Below are 22,084 nucleotides of genomic sequence, written 5' to 3' on the forward strand. Positions count from 1 at the left end.
TTAAAAACTTCTGCTTTGACTCATGACTTGCATTTCTTTAACCAGTTTACTTTTTGTAAACTGATTAAAGTAATGTACTTAATTCAGAAATATCCTATAAAGATGTTCATTTTGTATCTATTATTTTTTGGAATACTAACCTGATAGAGACGACAGTGATCTGAGTCCACTAAATAACCCAACGATGATGGGGTTCCTTCAATAAAAGATACCCGAAAGAATGCCACAGGTGACCTAACAAATTTTTAAAATTATGATTTTCAATCTCAAATATTAATTCATAAGAATTTTAATCATTTTTCATAACATCAACATAAACCAAAATAAAACTGGCACATATTTATTCTGTTAAATCTAATTACCATTAGCATATTCCACACATTGGTGGAATATGCTACTTGTACATGTTTGCATGTGTATGTGCACGCATGCAATTCTGGTCCACTCAAATAATATCTATCATATGTACAGTACAAATGGATGACCAGAATCCTAGCAGGAATAATAATTAGCCAATTAAAACTTAAATAATTAGAAGATGATAAACAGAAATGTTGCTTTCGATTTTTTTTTTTTTTTTTTTTATGACGATCCCAAAAACAAAAGATACTGGAACCTATAGTACTCTAGCAGCATGTGTGGGTTTAAAGTTCAAAAGATTTATTATGTTAGACTTTAGTTTCTCTTGATTGCAATTTTCCAAAAATATTTAAGGAAGGTTGCTCCAAAGAAGAAATAAAAAGGATTAGTGAGAGAAAAAAAAAAAAAATTTTGCAAGTTCAGAGTTGAAAGTAGATGAGTGCATTCAGACAGCTTTTAAAGAAAGAATTACAGGTACTAATTCAGAAGAACCCATGAAATCATCTATAGAAAATACAGTAGAAACTGAATATCTCTGTGAAAGGTAATGAAGTGAGTAAGAAACTCAGTTTCTGTTTTTTATTGTTTTTTTTCATGAGGAGGAATTATTTTTATGTAACTAAAAGTTGCAACATTTGTAAAATTTATGATTCTTATGCAAAGGTCAGAGGTCAAGGTTATCCACAATAAAAATATAAGATCTTGTCTAGAAGTCTGAGTGCTGCAGAAAATGAATGTGGCAGCAGCACTCCTTTTAAGCAAGCTTATCTCTCTACATTAAAAAAGTTTTCCTCCTAGTGATATTTATTCGAGCCAATGGGAGAAGAGGGCGAGGCAATTATGTCACTACAAATGCAATTAATTATCGACAATTGCCTCCATAACGTTCACCAACCTCGTGCCACATGCTTCCCTATCTAACATTTGATGTTCCATTGTAACGTTTTTTGTATTTTAATGCATACTGTATATTTGTAAATAGCTTAGTCATTTGCAAATATTTTAAATATTTGTATAGTTTGTAAATATTTTAGTCCCTCTTTCAGATGCAATATTCCTCATGCATTATGGGAACCCGAAGCAAAAGGCCTTTTCCTAATTAATCCATGTGAACGCAGGTAAATTACATAGTAAAATTTATTCGACCCTGAAAATGCCACACGCTACAAATTGCACAGGTAAATAATTACATGGGTCATTTCCTGATTAGATGTAATTGTGACATTGCTTTTTTTGTCTGGCAGCACCAGGGGTCTCCCCTAACTTTGCATTTTTACTTTGTGTAGAATACAATACTCTGCATAAGACCAGGGTGGATGGGTGTGTGTGTTTTGTGAAGTATTAGTGTGGGTTGTGTTGCTCCTCTGGCCACTTAGGGGGGCAGTGGAGAGACACTAACAATCCCAGTTTCTGTCACCACCACGGGGAGGCAGGCCAGGACACATTAGGAGAGAAGAAAGCTCTGGCGGGGTGAACCCTGTGGTAGCCTAAGCATCCAAGGAGATCCCAAAAAATAAAGAAAGAAAGAAAGAAAAAGAAAGAAAGAAAGAAAGAAAGAAAAAGAAAAAAATTTTTATTGAAAAGGAGATGATGAGGAGATAGAAAGAGGTTGAGAAACTGGTTCAGAGGGTGGGAGTTTAAATTGGGTGGTAGGGTGAGCCACCAGGCCAAAGGGAGATAGGGCCACACATGGTGAGGGGGGGGGGAGAGATTCCTATGGTGGACCGTGCTTTTTGCAGCTTTGTCCCACACTGGCCTGGGGGTTACCCTAATAGCCAGTGTCAGCATCACACACCATGTCAGGTAGGAAAAGCTACAGAATGCCATCAGCTTGGATAACCATGAAGCCCCTGAGAGCCTGCATAGCCTGTCTGATGAAGAGGACAAGATAGAATATGCAATTAATAATAACTTTCAATCAACATTCACACAATTTTACTTTTTATAGTTTTTTTCTTACATTTCTATTTTCTTTTATATATTAGATATCGATCAGTGCATTTCGACAAGTGTCTTTTACATAGAAAAAAGTTGACTTACTCCATCATACCTCTACATATTAATTTTTTTTTTTTTTTTTTAGGAGCATTAGCAACTAAGGCCATATTGCTCCGAGATATGTGATGGTCATTCCCTGACCTTTCCGCATCCTCTGTATTTAGTGGTGACGGGCTCGAACCCCGGTCTAATCAAGAAGCGTGTGCTACGCACTGATGCTCCTTCCCACCTGGCTACGGAGGTGCCTACATATTAATTAGAAAAGTGCGCGAGGGTTGGTGAGCAAACTGCAGAGCTCCTTATTATATATATAAAAAAAAAAAAAAACCTGCCAATCCCCTCCAATAATACATCTAATTACTCTTAAATTTATTCCAACTACACATTTTCACAACACTAGATGAAAGTTTGTTCCAAAAATCAATCACTCTCTGGCTGGAAATAAATTTTACACACCTATCCTGCAACCATTCTTTTTCAATTTTAAGTCTGTCATTTATGCATGTTGTCTGAAAAGAGGCAAGGTTGCCATCAGTATTTAGTTCACTCAATCCATTTATAGCCTTAAACACTTAAATTAAGTCTTCACTCATATCCTAGTTTCCAGACACATCTAAGAGTACCATTGTGTCAGGAAGGCCTGTATGCAATACAGGCGTAACGTATCAACTTTGTGGTACTACACTGACAGTGGTAGAGAATGAAAAGGACCTGGGGGTAATTGTGCGGGCAGATATGAAGTTTTCTGAGCGGTGCAGACAGTCTGCAAGGGTAGCTTAAGGTGTCTTGTCAATGATATACAGGAATTTTTCTAGCAGGGATAAGGAGATGATTATCCCCATGTATAAGGCAATGGTCAGGCCACACCTTGAGTACTGTATACAGGTCTGGAGGCCTTATTTTAAGAAGGATGTAGAGCTGTTGGAAAAAGTACAGAGAAGGGCAACAAGATTAGTGAATGGAACAAAGGGTTGCTCATACGAAGGAAGGCTTAAGTTTTGCAGATTAGTGTCTGGAGACTAGGCACCTGTGAGGTGATCTGATTGAGGTGTATAAAGCCTTGAATGGTTTGAGCATGCTTAATGCCGATGGGATTCTTCCACTTGATCAGAATAATCACCTGAGAGGGCATAAATTCAAATTGAGGAAAGACTGTTGTAGGATGGATGTGCGGAAGTTTGCCTTTAGCCAGCAGGTAGTTTATTGGTGGAACAGACTTCCATCTTTTGTTGTGAAAGTTCATAGCCAAAATAAATTTAAGGCTGAGCTGGACAGGTATTTGGAATGAATGGACGGGTGAAATGGGAGTGGTTTTGTTTTTTTTTTTTGGCTGATGCTGCATAAACTTGCTTTCTTGCATCGTATGCCTCTACTAATGCTAATAAGTCTGGAAGCCTCATTTTCTGCCTAACCATTGCTTTTTTGATAGAAATAAAACAGGTCTTTAAAAAGGATTATGTTAACTCAGACTGCCCCCCCCAAATTACCTAGAGATCAAAATTTAAAGAACTGGTGGTGGATATTTAAGAAGTTCTAGCTCTTTGAGCAAGGTAATTTGTCAAAATGGTGAATAAAACATCATTATCACCATCAGTAAAATTATGGACAGGAGATCAATAGATCATTAATATATATAGGAGGAAAAGAGTGGGTGAAAGAATAGAACCATGAGGAACTCTAAAATTAGTTGAGGAGTTAGAAGACAGTCATTTACCACACATGCAGTGAATGGTCAGAGAAAACACTGGTGTCCATAATTTTACTGATTGTGATAATGATGTTTTCACCTCACTGATTAAAGGCAAACTTCCAAACATCTATTCTGCAACCATCTTTCAATTTAAATTTAGTGCCTCGTGTGATAGTATTCTAAACTTTTCCATGGAATCTGTCTGAAGATGAAAAGGTGAGTAACATAAAACAAATTATCATCATATACAACTGATTGAATCTATAGCAGTAACCATTAATTAAAAAGAAAATTTTGAGGTAGTGTAAACAGTTGGTGGTTGATAGTTTTTCCATTACTCTTGAAAGTTGCCATCTTTTTTTAGAAAGTGGCTGGATATGAGTAAATTTCCATAAGAAAGTGGAAAAAAAAAAAAACAGTGGAAATTTGTTCATACATTTTAAATTGGTTAGAGAAATAAAATACTTTATCTTTCAAATTTAAAAGAGACTTCTTGGAATGAGATTACTCAGGATTCTTCTAGCCTCTGTATGGGATGGCAAAAATTGGATACCATTTTTGGAATCAGCATGTAGGAATTTACAGGTACCAAGTAAAATATTTAATACAATAATCAATATAATGATAAATTAATAATTTAATACAGTGTTTTATGTAAAATATAAATGTGAATACCATCACATTTATATTTCACATAGAGAACTGGTCTATCTAGACATTTAGAACAAACATTTTTACCATTTTAAAATAAGGACTGGCTGCAAAAACAAGACATTTCAGCATAATTATATAAGCAGCAACTGTCATTTTAAAAATATATTTTAACACAAAAGCATTTTTAACAGAAGGCTACTTTATACTTTAATACATACCTGTCACATGAAGAACTGTTAGACATTAACGGAAATGCTGGATCATCTAGGGAAAAAAAAATCCATTATAACGAATATTGTTAAATTTAATGCAAATGACAATTTAAAATTTTGTCTTGAAAATTAATACGATTCTGAGTTTTTGGAATATTCATCACTTTTGTCATAGTGTGGCACTTCATGAAGGGTCACTGCAGCACTTAAAAATGTGTTTGCAGAATGAACTATAAGTTTTGCAGGCTGAAGAATTCAGAATAACTTGTGGGCTAATTTTTTTGAATGAAGGTGTGAAGCCTCTATATAACTGTTGTATAGCCAACGACTAGTAATCAGCCTGATACCACTGCCTACCCAACAGTGGCCAAATTAAAATTTTTTTACTTCAGAGCAAAGGTCTAATGTTCATCAATTTCTTATGCTCAATATCACTTTAACTCTCTTCTTAGAGAAGTTTCCATTTGTCCATCAGTGAATCAATTTCAACACCCACTGGTAAGACAACAGTTAATTTCAAGATTTCTCTTAACTTTCTGTAGTTAATTCTTTCAATGAAAATATTCTGGCAAACGATCACATTCTATTATTTTCTTTCCGATAATATGACTTCCTTCTGAATTTTAATGTCTTTAGCATTAGAAGCATATGATGCAAGAAAGCAGGCTTATACAACATCAGCTAAAAAAAAAAAATCCCATTTTACCTATCCATTCCCTCCAATAGTTTGTCTAGTTCTTCCTGGAATTTATTTAAGCTATCAACTTGCACAACAGATGGAAGTATGGTCCAACAATCAACCACTCACTGATTAAAGGCAAACTTCCAAACATCTATTCTGCAACCATCCTTCAATTTAAATTTAGTGCCTCGTGTGATAGTATTACTACACTGAGTGGACAGAAATCATGGGACACCTACCTACTAATGGGTAGGCCCACCTTTCACCCAGATAAGGGCATGGCAAGGCATTGAGTCCACTAGTTCACGAAAGCGTTCCACAGGTATTTCCATCCATGCTTGCTGCACCACTGTCCATAATTTCCCCACATTCCTGGGTGGAGGATTAAAAGTTATAACGGGCCATTCCACAGCATCCCAAAGATGCTATACAGGTTTCATGTCCGGTGAACAGGGAGGCCATTCCATGGTGGTAAAATGTGCGGAATGCCCTTCAAACCATGTTCTAGTCACCACGGCTTTGTGGGGAGGTGCCCTGTCCTGCTAAAAGAGTTGATGCTTTGTGTGTGCACAATGACCATGAAGGGATGCAGATAGTCTACAAGGATGGACACGTAACCTGGACGGCTCAGAGATGTGTCTAGACGGATAAGAGGTCCCAAGGTGTGCCAGCTGAACATGCCCGAAAAGATTACCAACCACTTGCCTGAACAGTTTCTTGTTGTCATGACAGGTGCACAGCTTAGTGCAGTTTTCCACCACATACGTATCCTCCCGTCCACTCGAAATAACTGGAAATGGGACTCATTGGACCAGTAGATCCATCTCCAATCATCCACAGTCCTCTGCCAATGTTCTTTTGCCCAGTTGAGGCATAAAGAACGAGGGTAGCCTGTGCAGACGTACATTTTTGACACTCCTGGAACAGAGAAGTTCTTTCTGATTTATTTTCTGTTTTATTAGCTTAAATTGGCATATTAACTTATTTTCTAGAGTAGTTTTATATTCTTATCTTTGATAGTTAGATTAAAGTAACTTAGATAGATTTTGTAGGTATTACTTAGTATTGGAAAGGGTATCAAATCCACCTGTTTACCGTTCGTAAATAGCCGCCATTGTAACGCGACACAAAATATCTCAAAATAGATAGCATAAGCTGAATATAGTATAGTATAGTACATAATATTGTCAATTAATCTTGTTGAACTTCACTGTCAATTAAATTGTACTTTTAACTATACATATAACGACTTGGGTTACGTAACATAAATAATTAGCAAAAAATAAATAATTAATACTTAACTTGATACGGAAGTTATATAAAGGGATTTCGTAGATAACACTCGATACTGAAACATAAATATAGCGTTATAACTGTGTTGAGATATAAGTTTAGGGTTTTAATTTTGTACTGAAATTGAAATTTTATTGAAATTAAATCGAAATCATGACTCTGACCAGAGCAGCAAAGAAAAAGGCTCAAGCTAATGGGAGTGCTGTGGCTCAGTGGAGAACTGAGGAGGGCAGTTGCCCTCTGAATCACAGCCTACTAAAATGCACTACTTGCTTGATGTTAGTGGAGCAGTCAGGTACGAGACATGATACTGCCATGGAGGATGTCTTTGTGTGTGGCGATGCAAGGAGTGTAAGGAAATCAGGCGACAACTCAGCATTGTTATGGGCCTATATGAGAGCTTGAAGGACAAGGTGGATGCCCTCAAAGGATTAAAGGGGAGGGGCCCATCAAGCTCTCAGTTGACCACACCAATGCTAGAGCTTGCACTTGGTCATCGCGCAACACAGCGGCAGCCCCCAAGACAGAATGCGCTGGTCCCAAAGCAACTAGGAGTTGTTGGTGACTATTGTCAGGGAAACATGCTTTGTAAAAAGCATAGGTGGAACAGGACCAGCCAGGGTATGTCTGTCAGGGGCAAAGGTTGATGATGTTGTAGAGCGGATATCATCTTTTAAGGGCACAAAAGGTGATATAGTTGTACACATTGGCACTAATGATATTAAGAATAGGAGACTGGCGGAATTACTTAACAAGTACAGGTCACTGTTGAAAAAAAGCTGTGAATTAGGGTTGAATTTGAAAGTGTCTGCAATTCTGCCCAGACACGATAGGAGGGAGTATATGATGAGAGCCCTGTCAATCAATTCGGCCCTGGAAGGATTGTGCAAGGCTCAAAGGGTAGAATTTTTTTCAGCCTGGTCTGTACTTGTTAACAGGAGAGACTGCTTCTACAGGGATGGGATACACTTAAATAGAAAGGGTGCAAGAATGTTTGCTGATGCTATCGAGCCAGTGTTAGGTGGGTCGGAAAACTGCTAGATTGGGGGGATAGAAGGACTAATAGATTAATAGTAGCCACTGGCAGAGGTGAAAGTATTCTTGCACTGCTTCTATTGGAATGAGCCGCAGTCTGGAAAATAAGATGCAGGATATTTCAGAGACTGCTGGGAATCATTGGGGCACAAATAAACACATAGGTTGTGTTAGGGTAGCTAAGAAAAAGAACAGGCGCATGTATACTTGCGTGTACACCAATGCTAGGAGTTTAGTAAATAAATTTGATGAATTTGAGGTATTGCTCAAAACATCAAAGGCAGATATTGTGGGGATTTCAGAGATGTGGTGTCACACAGATATAAGGAATGCAGAACTGGAATTTGGGGAGTACAATGTCTACAGAAAGGATAGACAGGGTAGGAAGGGAGGAGGGGTTATGCTATTAGTTAAGAAATACATAAAATCCAAGGAAGTGAAGCCAGTCGACATTGCTGGACAGTGCAGTGTTGAGTCAGTTTGGTGTGACATAAGCATTATGAGATCAAAATTGAGAGTAGGGGTGTGCTATAGGCCTAATGACTCTGATGAGTATAATAAGAAACTGTATGGAGAAATAGATGGGCCAGTAAATCAGAGTCTTATAATGGGGGATTTTAATTTCCCAGATATTGACTGGAATTTGGGGACTGGTCACTCACACACTAGCAAGGCTTTTGTGGATTCATTGGATGATTGTTTTTTACATCAGCATGTTCGGGAGGCAACTAGAGGGAGTAATACTCTTGATTTTATTATCAGTAGTGATTCTTCATGCATTAAGAATCTGCAGGTAAATGAACCACTAGGTGGCAATGATCACAGTGTGCTGAAGTGGGATTTACTCAGAGGTAACTACCATTAGGGGTAAAGGGAAGGGTTATTGCTTCTATAAAGGCGACTACAATGGACTGAGACAGTATTTAAATTCTATACAGTGGGACCAACTGATGATGTTACCAACAGCAAATTCAAAATGGGAAGCATTCAAAGAACTTATCTTGGAATGCTACTAGGCTTTACATACCAACTAAGAAATATTGTTCAAGGTTTAGGCCTAAGTGGATGTCAAATGAACTAATGAGACATATGGCAGAGAAGAAAAATGCATGGGATACATACAAATTAACACATGACACAGAAGCCTATGATAGATACAAGTTGATCTGTAACCAAGTTACAAAGGAGGTTAGGCAGGCGAAGGCAGATTACGAGAAATCTTTGGCAAGGGATGCAAAGAAAAACAGCAAAGAGTTCTTTACTTATGTAAACTCTAGAAGGAAGGGGATGAATCAGATTGGTCCACTTGATATCGGTGGGTCAACTGTTGATGATCCTGCTCAGGTAGCTAACAAACTGAATGAATATTTTGCATCGACATTCACACATGAGTTATTCAGCGAGGGGAATGCCAGAGGTGTATTCAACTTTGGCAGTAAGCTAGAGAATCTCGTAATAACTGAGAGTAAAGTGGAGGAGAAATTGTTGAAGATAAATACAACAAAGGCACCTGGGGTGGATGGGATCTATCCAGTTATATTAAAGGAGGCAGCAAAGGACGTAAGCAAAAGCTTAGCCATAATTATGAGAGCTTCCTTGGACTCAGGGGAAGTACCCATGGACTGGAGATGTGCAAATGTGACCCCAATTCACAAAGGAGGATCAAAGGGTGACACAAGTAATTATAGACCTGTTAGTTTAACTTCTGTTCCTGGAAAATTAATGGAGGCACTGGTTAAAGAAGCACTTCAGGATCATCTAGACAAGACTTCAGTTATAGCTCAGACACAGCATGGTTTTGTTAAGGGGAAGTCTTGCCTGACCAATTTGATTGGATACTATGATGCAGTCACAAAAGAGCTGGATGCAGGGAATAACTTTGATATTATATACTTGGATCTTAGAAAGGCTTTTGATACTGTTGCACATGGAAGACTGCTGCACAAATTGGAGCAGTGTGGTATTGGAGGCAAATTGCTGCTACGGATAAAGGGGTGATGAGGGGGAGAAGACAGAGAGTGGTAATCAATGGACACTGCTCATCGTGGACTAATGTTATTAGTGGTGTCCCTCAGGGTTCAGTATTGGGTCCATTATTGTTTTCTGTATTTATAAATAATATTGATGATGGTATATCAAGCTTAATGTCCAAGTTTGCAGATGATACAAAGGTTGGCAGGGTTGTTAAGGACACTACTGACGCTATGCTGCTGCAACAGGATCTGGAAAGGTTGAGCAGATGGGCTGAGAGGTGGCAAATGAAGTTAACATTGACAAATGTAACGTACTACATATGGGGAACAGGATCCCCAGAGCAACGTATCAACTCTGTGGTACTACGCTGACAGTGGTAGAGAATGAAAAGGACCTAGGGGTAATTGTTCAGGCAGATATGAAGTTCTCTGAGCAGTGCAGACGGGCTGCAAGAGTAGCTCATGGTGTCTTGTCAATGATATACAGGAATTTTTCTAGCAGGGATAAGGAAGTGATTATTCCTTTGTATAAGGCAATGGTCAGGACACACCTTGAGTACTGTATATAGGTCTGGAGGCCTCATTTCAAGAAGGATGTAGAACTACTGGAATGAGTATAGAGAAGGGCAACAAGATTAGTGAATGGAACAAAGGGTTGCTCTTATGAAGAAAGGCTTAAGTTTTGCAAATTACAGTGTCTGGAGACTAGGCACCGGTGAGGTGATCTGATAGAGGTGTATAAAGCCTTGAATGGTTTGAGCATGCTCAATGCTGATGGGATTCTTCCTCTTGCTGAGAATAATCACCTGAGAGGGCATAAATTCAAATTGAGGAAAAACAGATGTAGGATAGATGTGCGGAAATGTGCCTTTAGCCAGCGGGTAGTTGGTTGGTGGAACAGACTTCCATCCCTTGTGGAGGTTGATAGCCTAAATAAATTTAAGGCTCAGCTGGACAGGTACTTCAAACGAACGGAGGGGTGAAGTGGAAGTTTTTTTTTTTTTTTTGGCTGATACTGCATAAGCTTGCTTTCTCTCCCTGTCTCTCTCTCTCTCTCTCTCCCTCCTTCTCTCAACCTTTTACTTCATGTGCAATTATCTCCAGAGAATAAAGAGTGCTAATCAACCATGAATAACCCTCATAACTTTTTAACAAGAAATAATAAATTAAAACACAACACAGATATCAGCAATTAATCAATTTTTTTTTTTCTGAATGGCTTACCTTGTGTTGCAATGCAGAAAATATCTCCCTGATGAATATACCTGTGAAATGTTTAAAATTTAATCAGAAAATAAATTTCAAACTTGAATTATAAAATAATAATCTGAACAAACTATTATTCTATTTTTCCAACCAATCTCAAATACAAACCTACATCTTTATGAAAGTTCCATTATTTATGTATATAAAGGCATCAATGAAAATATTATGTAAATTAAGAATATTTGCTTGGCATATAAAAAGGCTGAATTAAAAATTTTATCTACAAAATTATATTTAAACAGAAATGTTAACCTGTCACCAGAATTCTGGGCTCAATGATCTGTAATGAAATAGGAGAAGAGTTGTGACTGATACAAGATGAAGAGAATATCTCACAGGACGGTCTCTTCATTTTAGCAAAAATTCTGCACATTGACTTTACAGTCCACGTTACCCTACATGTGCTGTCAAATGGACAGCTTGTTTCTTTGTACCAGTGACAACTATTTTTTCCTATTTCATTCCATTAGATATCACAGCAGATTGGTATTCTGTTGAAGATACCTGTCATATGTTAGAAATACATGTATTTTGCTCTACATACATTTTAATTTTTTTACTTTATGCAAAAAATAGGCACAATGGAGCAAAATTACTTTCAGATTCAGAATAGGAACCTACAAACTGTACAGTTCACCTACATGCATTTAAAAGGTAAAGGATTTTTTATGAAAATGTATAGTAGTATATCCCCTCAACCAGCTGTGTTCACGTGACTAGAAAATTAAAGTCAGCAAGGAAAATTACCTCACGATTAAGAAAGCTGGACTGGAGAAAGTCAAGTTTCAAAGGAAGGAAGTCAAATATTTCCTAGTGATTAACCGAGTAGGGAGAACAATAGAAGCAACATATGAATCTGAAAGAATAGGGTAAAAAGATTTTAAGCCAGAGAAGATTGAAAAGAGGAGATTCCAAATTACAAAGTCTTTAAGAGAGAATATCAGAGCAAACATATGCACAATTGCTGCCTTTGAAGTAAACGGAAATGTCCAGCAAATTATCAGGACAATGAGTAACAGTGGTTGAGGCAACTGATAATTGGGATTCTGTCAGAAAAAAGTAAGTGGGGCTTGGCAGACGGTAAGCAGAAATTTACATCATTGAGACTGTAAGTGACACCACATATATCTGTGAAATGAAGTGTCTGGGAGGTTTAGGTCTTTTCACAGATAAGTATGTTCTGTTAGTTTGATTATTCATGATGTATTCAGTAGTATTCTGGGGGGGGCATTGTATGAGTTAATGAAAGAATTTGGATATGGCATACACACAGTAAGAACATACCCTGCTTCTTGACATAATGTAGTAGTAGTAGCATGTGATGCAAGAAAGCAAGTGTATGAGCTTACGCAGCATCAGCCAAAAAAAAAAAAAAACACCATTTCCTCCAAATGCCTGTCCAGTTCCTCCTTAAATTTATTTAACCTATCAACTTCCACAATGACAGATGGAAGTTTGTTCCAGCAATTAACCAGCCGCTTGCTAAAGGCAAATTTCTGCACATCTATTCTACATCTGTCTTTTCTTAATTTGATTTTATTTCCCCTTCGGTTTGTAATCTGTGGAAGGATTCTCAGAATTCAGTGTGCTCAACCCATTCAAGGCTTTATACACCTCAATCAGATCACCGCACAGGTGCCTAGTCTCCAGCCACTGCAATTTGCAAAACTTAAGCCTCTCTTGGTAAGAGTATCCCTTCATTCCCCTCACCAATCTTGTTGCCCTTCTCTGTACACGCTCAAGCAAATCTACATCCTTCCTAAAATGAAGCCTCCAGACCTGTATGCAGTACTCAAGGCATGGCCTGACCATTGCCTTATACAGAGGGACAATCACCTCCTTTTCCCTGCTAGCAAAATTCCTATATATCATTGACAAAACCCCATCACCTGCCCTGGCAGCCTGTCTGCATTGCTCAGAAAACTTCATATCTGACTGCACAATTACTCCCAGTCTTATTCATTTTCTACCACCTTAAGTGTAGTACCACACAGTCGGCACGTTTCTCTGGGGTTACTTCTACCCATATGCAGTACTTTGCATTTGTCAAGGTTAAACTTCAGTTGCCACTTCTTAGCCCATCTGCCCAAATTATCTAGATCCTGTTGCAGAAGCACACTGCCATTACTGTCATTAACAACCCTGCCAACCTTTGTATCATCTGCAAACTTGGACTCTAAGCCTGATATACCTTCATCAATATCATTGATAAATATACAAAACAACAGAGGACCCAACACTGAACCCTGTGGGATTCCATTAATAACATTAGTCCATGAAGAGCAGCACCCATTAATTACCACCCTCTGTCTTCTCCCACTCAACCATCCTTTTATCCATTGTAGCAACTTACCCTTAATACCATTCTGCTCCAATTTGTACAATAGTCTTCCAGGTGCAATAGTGTCAAAAGCTTTCCTGAAATCCAAATATATGATATCAAAATTATTTTTTGCATCCAGTTCCTTTGTAACCACATCATAATATCCTATCAAATTTGTCAGACAAGACAAATTTGATAGGATAACAAACCGTAACAAACCCATGCTGTGTCTGAATTATTGCTGCAGTCTTGTCTAGATGATCCTGCCATGTATCTTTAACCAGTGACTCCATTATTTTACCCAGAACAGAAGTTAAACTAACTGGTCTGTAATTACTCATGTCACCCTTCGATCCCCCTCTGTGAATTGGGGATACATTTGCATATCTCCAGTCCGTGGGAACCTCCCCTGAGTCCAAGGATGCTCTCATAATTATGGCTAAGGGTTTGCTTAGTTGCTTTGCCGCCTCCTTTAATATAACTGGATAGATCCCATCCCCCCAGGTGCCTTTCTTATGTTTAACTTAAACAATTTCTCCTCCACTTTGCTCTCAGTTATTACAAAATCATTAAGCACCCTGCTACAATTTGATAACCTTCTGCCATTTTCAAACCTTAATAACTCCTCATGTGTGAATGTAGATGCAAAATACTCATTCAGTTTGTTTGCTATCTGAGCAGGATCATCAACAGTGTAACCATCGATATCAAGTGGACCAATCAGATTCATTCCCTTCCTTTTGGAGTTTATATAAGTAAAGAAATCCTTGCTGTTTTTCTTAGCATCTTTTGCCAAAGATTTCTCGTAATCTGTCTTCGCCTGCCTAACCTCCTTTGTGACCTGATTACAGATTTTAAGCAAAAAGAATCATTGAGTGAATAATTAAAACAAATGAGATTAGTAGTGGTTGAATTAACTGAAAATTAGGATTCTGTCAGAAAAAGGAAGTGGGGCTTGGCAACTTGACATTATTGAGATTGTGAGACCACAGATATCTGTGAAATGAACGAGGAAGTATTTGAAAGGTTCACATCTTTTCACAAATAAGTTTGTTCTATTAGTCTGATTATTCATGATGTACTCAGCAGTAAAAAAAAAAGTGGGGGTCACATTGCACAAGTTAATGTCTGTGACAAGCCTCAAGGACCCAAGTACAATATCCTGAGTGAAATAAAGTACCATGACTTTGTTTGGAATGTCTGTGGTGATCTTAAGGTAACTGGATTACTCACTAATCTACAGGGTGATGTTACAAAATTCTTGTTTTTCCAGATTTGTTGGGCAGTCGTGCAGCAGTGGAAGAGAGAGAAGAATTTTTATCAGGAAGAAGTAACCTAAAATAAGTTCTACTGGTTAACCAAAAAAAAAAGGTTCATATTTGACCTTTACATATGAAGCTTGGATTAATAAAGAATTTTGTTAAAGATCTGGATAAAGAAGGAAAAGGATTTTGCTACCTACGGGAAGCATTTTCCAATTTAACAGATGCAAAACAGAAAGAGGTAATTTTCATTGGACCTCAAATAAAGAAACTCCTCAAATGATGTATCTGAAACAAAGCTACAAGATGCTGAACTCGTAGCTTGGTAATCATTTAAAGCAGTTGTGCATGGACTTTTTAGAAGGAAACAAGACAGTTATGAATCTGTTATCAACTTTACTGCAATATTAAAAAGAAATTGGCTGCTGAATATCTCAAAATTCATTTTCTTCATTCCCATGACAGTTCCCCACCCCTAAAAATTTGGGAGATGTGGCAAGGGAAATGCTTTCATTAGAAAATTTCATGGAAAAGCAGTAACAAGGTCACTAGGATGGGATATTGCCATGATGGAAGATTACTGCCAATTTCTTAAGAGAGAAAGCAAGACATAAGAAAAAACCTGAGTAGCAAATATATCTAAGGAAACAGGATGCATATAGTACATTATATGTTTGATCAAAATATTTCAAAGTGAAAAAGGCTCATTTTTAAGACAGCACATATATATATATATATATATATATATATATATATATATATATATATATATATATATATATATATTACTGTTTACTTTACTTTATTAAGTTACTAAAATTTCAATGTCTTTCAATAGAGATGTGATAGAGACCTAATTTTGGAATCAGTAAATTCATTTCCTTTGGCAACTGCAACTTCTGTTCCGGAGAAACGGGGGAGAAAAAAAAAAAAAAAAATTTTTTTTTTTTTTGTTCCAGTGTAATTATTTTCCAGGTACAAGGTTTAATATTTGATAGCATTAAACTGTAGCCATTTAATCCCGCCACCTGAAGTTGGTTAACTACAGCTGAAGTGGGCTTTAAAAATGCCTTCAGTCTCAAATGAGATATGAATCCACTACACTGTCATGGTGGGCTTTGTGCTACAGAAAATCTCACAGACTCAATGGGAGGACAGTTTAGCATTGTGTGAAAAGCATTTCCACGATATGAATGAGCTGCTTATATTAAGAGAAATGAGAACTGAGTACTGACATTAAAATAAAACAGAAACCATACTTTATTTCTTTAATTAACAATTTAAAATTTTCAAAAATTATTATTATTAAAAATCACTTTCCTAAAATGTATTACCTACCTAGGTATTCTAAAATATTTTTTTAGAAGTACATCAAAACTACAAGAGTTGTGATAATTTGGAGACTGCACTAATGCTATATGAACCTCATTTGCATAAGGTGGGACTGGGTGTGATAAATCACTTGCATCCTATTAAAAGCAAACTGAAAGATCAAAATTCAAACTATAAATAACATAACGCAAAATATTATAGCATTTTTAAAATCCCCATCAAATAAAAAAGAAAATAAAAAATTATTTCTATTTTGGGATAGCCATGTGGCAAGAGGATTATTAATAATTTTATGGTAACAGCAAGCACACAATAGCATTTGGTTAATAACAAACCACACATTTTTCATAGCAGATACAAATGCCAAATGCCTGTAGATACAATTATAGGCCACACAACAAAATAAAATTCATTAATGATGCTTGTAATCTGATTCTTCATACATTTAACTCTGAACCAGTTTGATTTCAGGAATGTACATGGAGTTACAAGTCTTTTTTTTTTTTTTTAAAGGCAAAGAAGTGAAATGTACACAACGTGAAGTGAAATTATTCACATTGCATCATGTACACTGCTTTTCAGTTATCATATAAAAAAGAAACATAATACTTCGATATTCAAAAAAAACCTCAGACTTCTTTAACTATTTGTACAAAAAAAAAAAAACATCTAACTACAAAGTGCTTTAAAATGAATTTAAAAAAATATTAATTAAAATAATTTTTTTGGTTAAAATATCTGACATATTCTGTTATATTATTAAAAAAACCACTATTACTCTAATATGAAAATTCCTGAAATTTGCAAATGTCAAAAGGTATGCTATAGTATCAGCTATTCCCGATACAAAATTTTGTAAACTTTCTTTGTACACTGTAACCTTCCTCTTCACAACTGACAGCAGCTAATTTTATCCGAAGCGGGGTGCATGGGGGTAGAGACTGCGCAACCTTCAGCAGTGTCATGCTTTTCACGTACTCAGTCTACATAGCTGAAACTATCAACACCTTTCCACGAAAGCATTTTCTTTGAATTCTGCTTTCTTTGAATTCTGCTATTGAAAATTCTAGAAATCTTGATTAGTTATCATGCAGAAAGTAAAAATGCACAGCAAAGTAAAGCCCAGTCTTGATAATTAGTGTCATGTGCTGAAAAATATAAATTTAGAACTGGTGAACATCTCTAACATTCAATTACTGAAGAGCATGCTATTTATGCTTTATGGCAACAGATACAGTCATTATACTCTCCTGCTTCACACATGTAAAAGTCCGGCAATTGTCGAATTGTTGAAGGGTGCAAGTTTTCTGATTGACATTTTGCTCACCATCAATCAAAGATAACAATGGAGATAATATTCAAATACGAGAGGATAAAAAACTATTGCAATAGTTTTGTTTTCAAAAATAACAAAATATTTGTTTTTAATATAAAAAATGAATTTTTCACAGTTGTATCCATAAAAGATTGAAAATAAAGGTCACCTTAAAAAGTAAATGATAATGAATTATTTCTTGAAGATTATAAATGGGACAACATTTCGAGAGAGAGCCAGTCTTTGCACATGCATTGATTTGCAATCATCACTAAAGTGGTTGGCCTTCTTTGAACCTTCTCAGAACTTATTTTAAAGTGTGGTCTCCGGACGTGAATACAACATCCAAATGCAGTCTAACAATTGTCACGTATTCTTCTACTAGCAAAGGTCCTATAAATCATGGGCAGGATGTCAAGTACCTTGCAAGTCACTTAATGTCACATTGAATCAAAACACATTTTTTTTTTAAGTCCTTTTCATCTTGAACCACTTTTAGTTCCTCTCCCACTAGCTTATACGTGATTACAGGATTCTGTTTCACAAATGCATAACCTTACATTTATAAAGATTGAATTTTAGTTGCTTGCCATTTTTTAGGCCCTATATACAACCAATCCAAGTTTTTTTTTTAAGAATATGGCCTATCTTGATTTATTAAATACCTTTCCCACCTTCAAATTAGCAGCAAACTTTGACAGCTTACTTTGTCCTCATAAATATCATTTATGAAAATTAAAAATAGGAGGGGGACCAACACTGAGTCCAATTTGTTACACTAGTCCACTCTGAAGACTGACTATTTATGATAACCCTATCCTTTAGCCAGCCTGTGATCCATTGTAGGATCTCACCAGTAATATCAATTTGTTATAGTGTATATAGCAGCCTACCACAAAGGACAGTATCAAAGGCTTTACTAAAGGTATATAATGTCAAAATTATTACCTGCATCCAAATGTTCAATGACTACATCATAGTAACTTACCAGATTAGTCAGGCATAGCCTATCTTTAATGAACCCATGATGGGATCTATTCAAGATTACCATTCTTGTTGAGACATTCCTGAATCATATCCTTAAACTGCAGATATCATAATCTTCCCTACCACAGAAGTCAAACTCACTGGCCTATAGTTATCCAACTTCTCTTTAGCACCACCTTTGTGTATTGGGAAGACATTAGCACTTTTCCAGTCCAAGGGAATCTTTCTGGAGTCCAATGATTCTGTCATTAATATTCCCAGAAGTCTGGTACAGTCACATGCAGCCTTTTTAAGTATAACTGAATATCTTAATATCCTCTCCTGCTGCCCTGCCCTCCTTTAACCACAGTGCCTTTTTTAATAAAGGACTCTCTAAGATAGATCATATCACTTACTTTTATAGCAATGTGGCTCCTTGTCATTCTCCAGACTCAAGCTTGCTTTCAACTGTAAACACTGTTGAGAAATATCTATTAAACTCATCAGCCATTTCTGCTGGGCTTTCTATAGACATTACACTGCAACCAATTAAGGGTCATGTTTGATTTACTCTCTTCTTATTTTGTATCCACATGCGAGAACTCCATCCCCATTCTTAGCTCTTTACTACCACTCTTGTAATTAGCTTTCATGTGCCTCACCCTATCAGCAGCTTTGTTATATATTCTCTTATAATGCTCACAACTTGGTTTCACACGACTGCCTGTAACTATCTCATGCTTGTTTCTTTTGCTTAATTAAACTCTTAACCTCACCAGTCCATTTCAGAATCTTATGTTCAAGGAAGAAGACCAGAATGAATACATCTGAGACTTTGAGGATAAATTCCTTGAATATTTCACATCATATATATATATCTGACACCATACAATAGTCTCTCCAGCTAATCGAACACAAGAAATATCGCATTTCATTGTACTCTTCTCTCTTAAAATTGAAGTCTACACCTTTACCTTTGACCATATAGGTTTCTTTAGACAAACCATTTTTTGGTACTGTAGTCACTGTTTGCTACTGATTTCCCCACTGTCAAGCTTTTGATATAGTTAGTCTCCTCACTGGATGTAGGATATTACAGTCCTTCTGACTCTCACACATGATGGGATAACCTGCAATCACTAAGTTTGTTTAAAAAACTTAACTTAAAAAGTATTTCTGGTGCATGTATTCCACTCTATAAGAGATAAGATGAAGTTGCCCATAATGAGACAATAATACTACCCATTAGCAGACTATCATTTTCCCTTTACTGCAAGTCATTTCATACTACACTGATTCAACATCCATGTTAATTTTATTTCACTCAGGAAATTACTTGCTACTTCCAGATAGTCTTTCACAAGGAGCATCTCATTCGCCCATCCCTCTCCTGATCACACAATATTCACAAAAGTGAAATCCTCCACCGTGTATCTCCTGGCGAGATATTCCTTTGGGCACCTTCAGAACCATAAGTTCTTTGAGATAAGGTTAGCAAAAGTCTATCTAATATTCATTGGCAGTTAAATGATTTTATAACAGAATGATGGAAGAGAAATTGCTGCAGCTTAAATTCAACAAGCACCTGGAGCTGATGAAATCTATCCAATTATATTAAATGATGATACAAAAGAGGCAGTTAAATCTTCAACTGTCCTAACAAGAGAATCTTTAGATTCAGAAGGTAACTACAGACCTGTAAGTTTAACCTCTGTACCAAGGAAAATAACAAAATTAATAGTTAAAGTAATGCACCATCACCTTAATATAAGTAGAGCCCTAAGGCAATCACAGCATGGGCTTATTATGGGGAGATCCGCCTCACCATCTGATTCGCTACCACGCAGTCAGGGCCGGATTTACACATAAGCTAAACAAGCTACAGCTTAGGGCCTCACATTACAAGGGGCCTTGCTCAATCTTTAAAAAAATCCTTTTTTAATACTGTACAGGTAAATTGTAAGAGAGAAGGGCCTCATACATGTAATAGCTTAGGGCCACAACAAGTTTAAATCCGGCCCTGCACGCAGTTGACACAAAGGAACTGGATGCAAAGAATAATTCTGACTGTTATTCTTGAATTACTGCTACTCAAATTGCAGCTGACACTTAACAGTGATATTTGAGTAGCAGTAATTCAAGAATAACAGTACCATACTCAAGGTAGTGAAGTATAAGAAAGATCTAGGGGCAATGTGGAATTAGAGAAACATCTATGAAGGGGACAACTATGCCTGGGCAGAGGGGTAATTATAAACTTCCGTCCAGGAGTAATTGTACAGTCAGACAAAATTTAATGAGCATTCCAAACAAAACCCCACAGGCTGCTAGAACAGCCTGTGGGGTTCTGTCAATGAAACATAGGAAGTTTTCCAGGAACAAAGAGGTGATGATCCTGTTGTATAAGGAAATGGTTAGGCCACATTAGAATATGGCATACCAGTTTGTAGTATTCTAACGTTTAAACACAGTATTCTAGCATTTAAAGGTATATTGTGCTCTGCAGTAAACTGATGACCACTGCACAAAACAGAAGGAACTGGAGGGTTGCTGGAGAGGCCTTTGTCCTGCAGTGGATTGAAAATGGATGATGACGATGACTTGCTGTGCAGAGAGGAGCAAGATTAGTTGGGTAGGTAGTACAAAAGGATATTCTTACCAATGGGGTTCCATAAATTGCAATTTCTAGAAACTGCACACCTGTATGAAATTTATAGAGCTCTAAAAGAGTTAAGTAAACTAAATAAATATTGATGGCACCTTTACTCTTTCTCAGATTAAAGTTCACATAAACATATTATTAAAAGCATAAATTAAAATTGGAATGGGACTGTTTTGGATAAATGTGCAGAAATGTGTTATTTATTATTAGTAGTGGCATATGATGCAAGAAAGCAAGCATATAAAGCATCAGCTGGAAACAAAAAAAAAAGCACCCATCCCACATCAATTGTCCATTACCTCCAATAATTTGAATTTAATAAATTTATTCAAATTTAATAAATTCATTATTGAATTTATTCTTCTCTGCTCCTGTTTCGCCAGATCTACATCTTTCCTAAAATGACATCTCAATTTGGCCAGAGTAATCAATTGTTGAAACAAATTTAGGTTTTAGTATTTATAAAAAAAAAAAAAAAAAAACACCTCCCATTTCACATATTCATTTCCTCCAATAGTTTGTCTAGTTCTTCCTTGTAATTTATTTAAGTTATCAACTTCCACAACAACAGATGAAAGTTTGTTCCAGCAATCAACAACCCACTGGCTAAAGGCAAATTCCTGCAGGTCAATTCTGCAACCAACCTTCCTCAATTTGAGTTTGTGCCTCCTTGTGTGGTCTGAGCAAGAGGAAAAATCCCATCAGCATTGAGTGTGCTCAATCCATTCATAGCCTTAAACACCTAAATCAGCTCACCTCGCAGATGCTTAGTATCCAGACACTACAATTTGCAGAACTGAAGCTTTACTTAATAATACCCCCTTTGCTCCCCCTCAACAATCTCGTTGCCCTCTGTACTTGTTCTAGCAACTCCACATCCTTCCTAAAACGAGGCCTCGGGACCTGTATACAGTACTCAAGATGTGGCCTGACTATTGCCTTATACAAAGGGATAATCACCTCCTTATCCTTGCTAGCAAAATTCCTGTACATCATTGGCGAAACCTCATGAGCAGTCCTGGCAGCATGTCTGCATTGCTCACCATTATCTGAGTGTTTTG

The 22,084-nt window shown here is 36.8% G+C and overlaps 1 protein-coding gene across 3 annotated transcripts in view; it reads right to left on the reverse strand.

Annotated features, from left to right (window-relative positions):
- LOC150084894 (peroxisomal ATPase PEX6-like) overlaps positions 1-22,084 on the reverse strand; it is a 149,369-nt gene that overhangs the window by 125,567 nt on the left and 1,718 nt on the right. For all 3 annotated transcript variants that reach the window (XR_016547084.1, XM_090375619.1, XM_090375620.1), the window contains exons 2-5: positions 16,087-16,217; positions 11,122-11,162; positions 4,921-4,966; positions 141-234 (exon numbers count right to left, since the gene is read on the reverse strand). Coding sequence is in view for 2 of the 3 variants with exons in the window: in XM_090375619.1 (XP_090231745.1) it covers positions 141-234; positions 4,921-4,966; positions 11,122-11,162; positions 16,087-16,217 (312 nt within the window). In the remaining variant the exon portion in view is untranslated. The remainder of the gene's footprint in view (positions 1-140; positions 235-4,920; positions 4,967-11,121; positions 11,163-16,086; positions 16,218-22,084) is intronic.

The sequence above is a fragment of the Mastigoproctus giganteus genome, chromosome 6 (genome assembly GCF_048544385.1).
Source record: "Mastigoproctus giganteus isolate SK-2022 chromosome 6, ASM4854438v1, whole genome shotgun sequence".
Lineage (NCBI taxonomy): Eukaryota > Metazoa > Arthropoda > Arachnida > Uropygi > Thelyphonidae > Mastigoproctus > Mastigoproctus giganteus.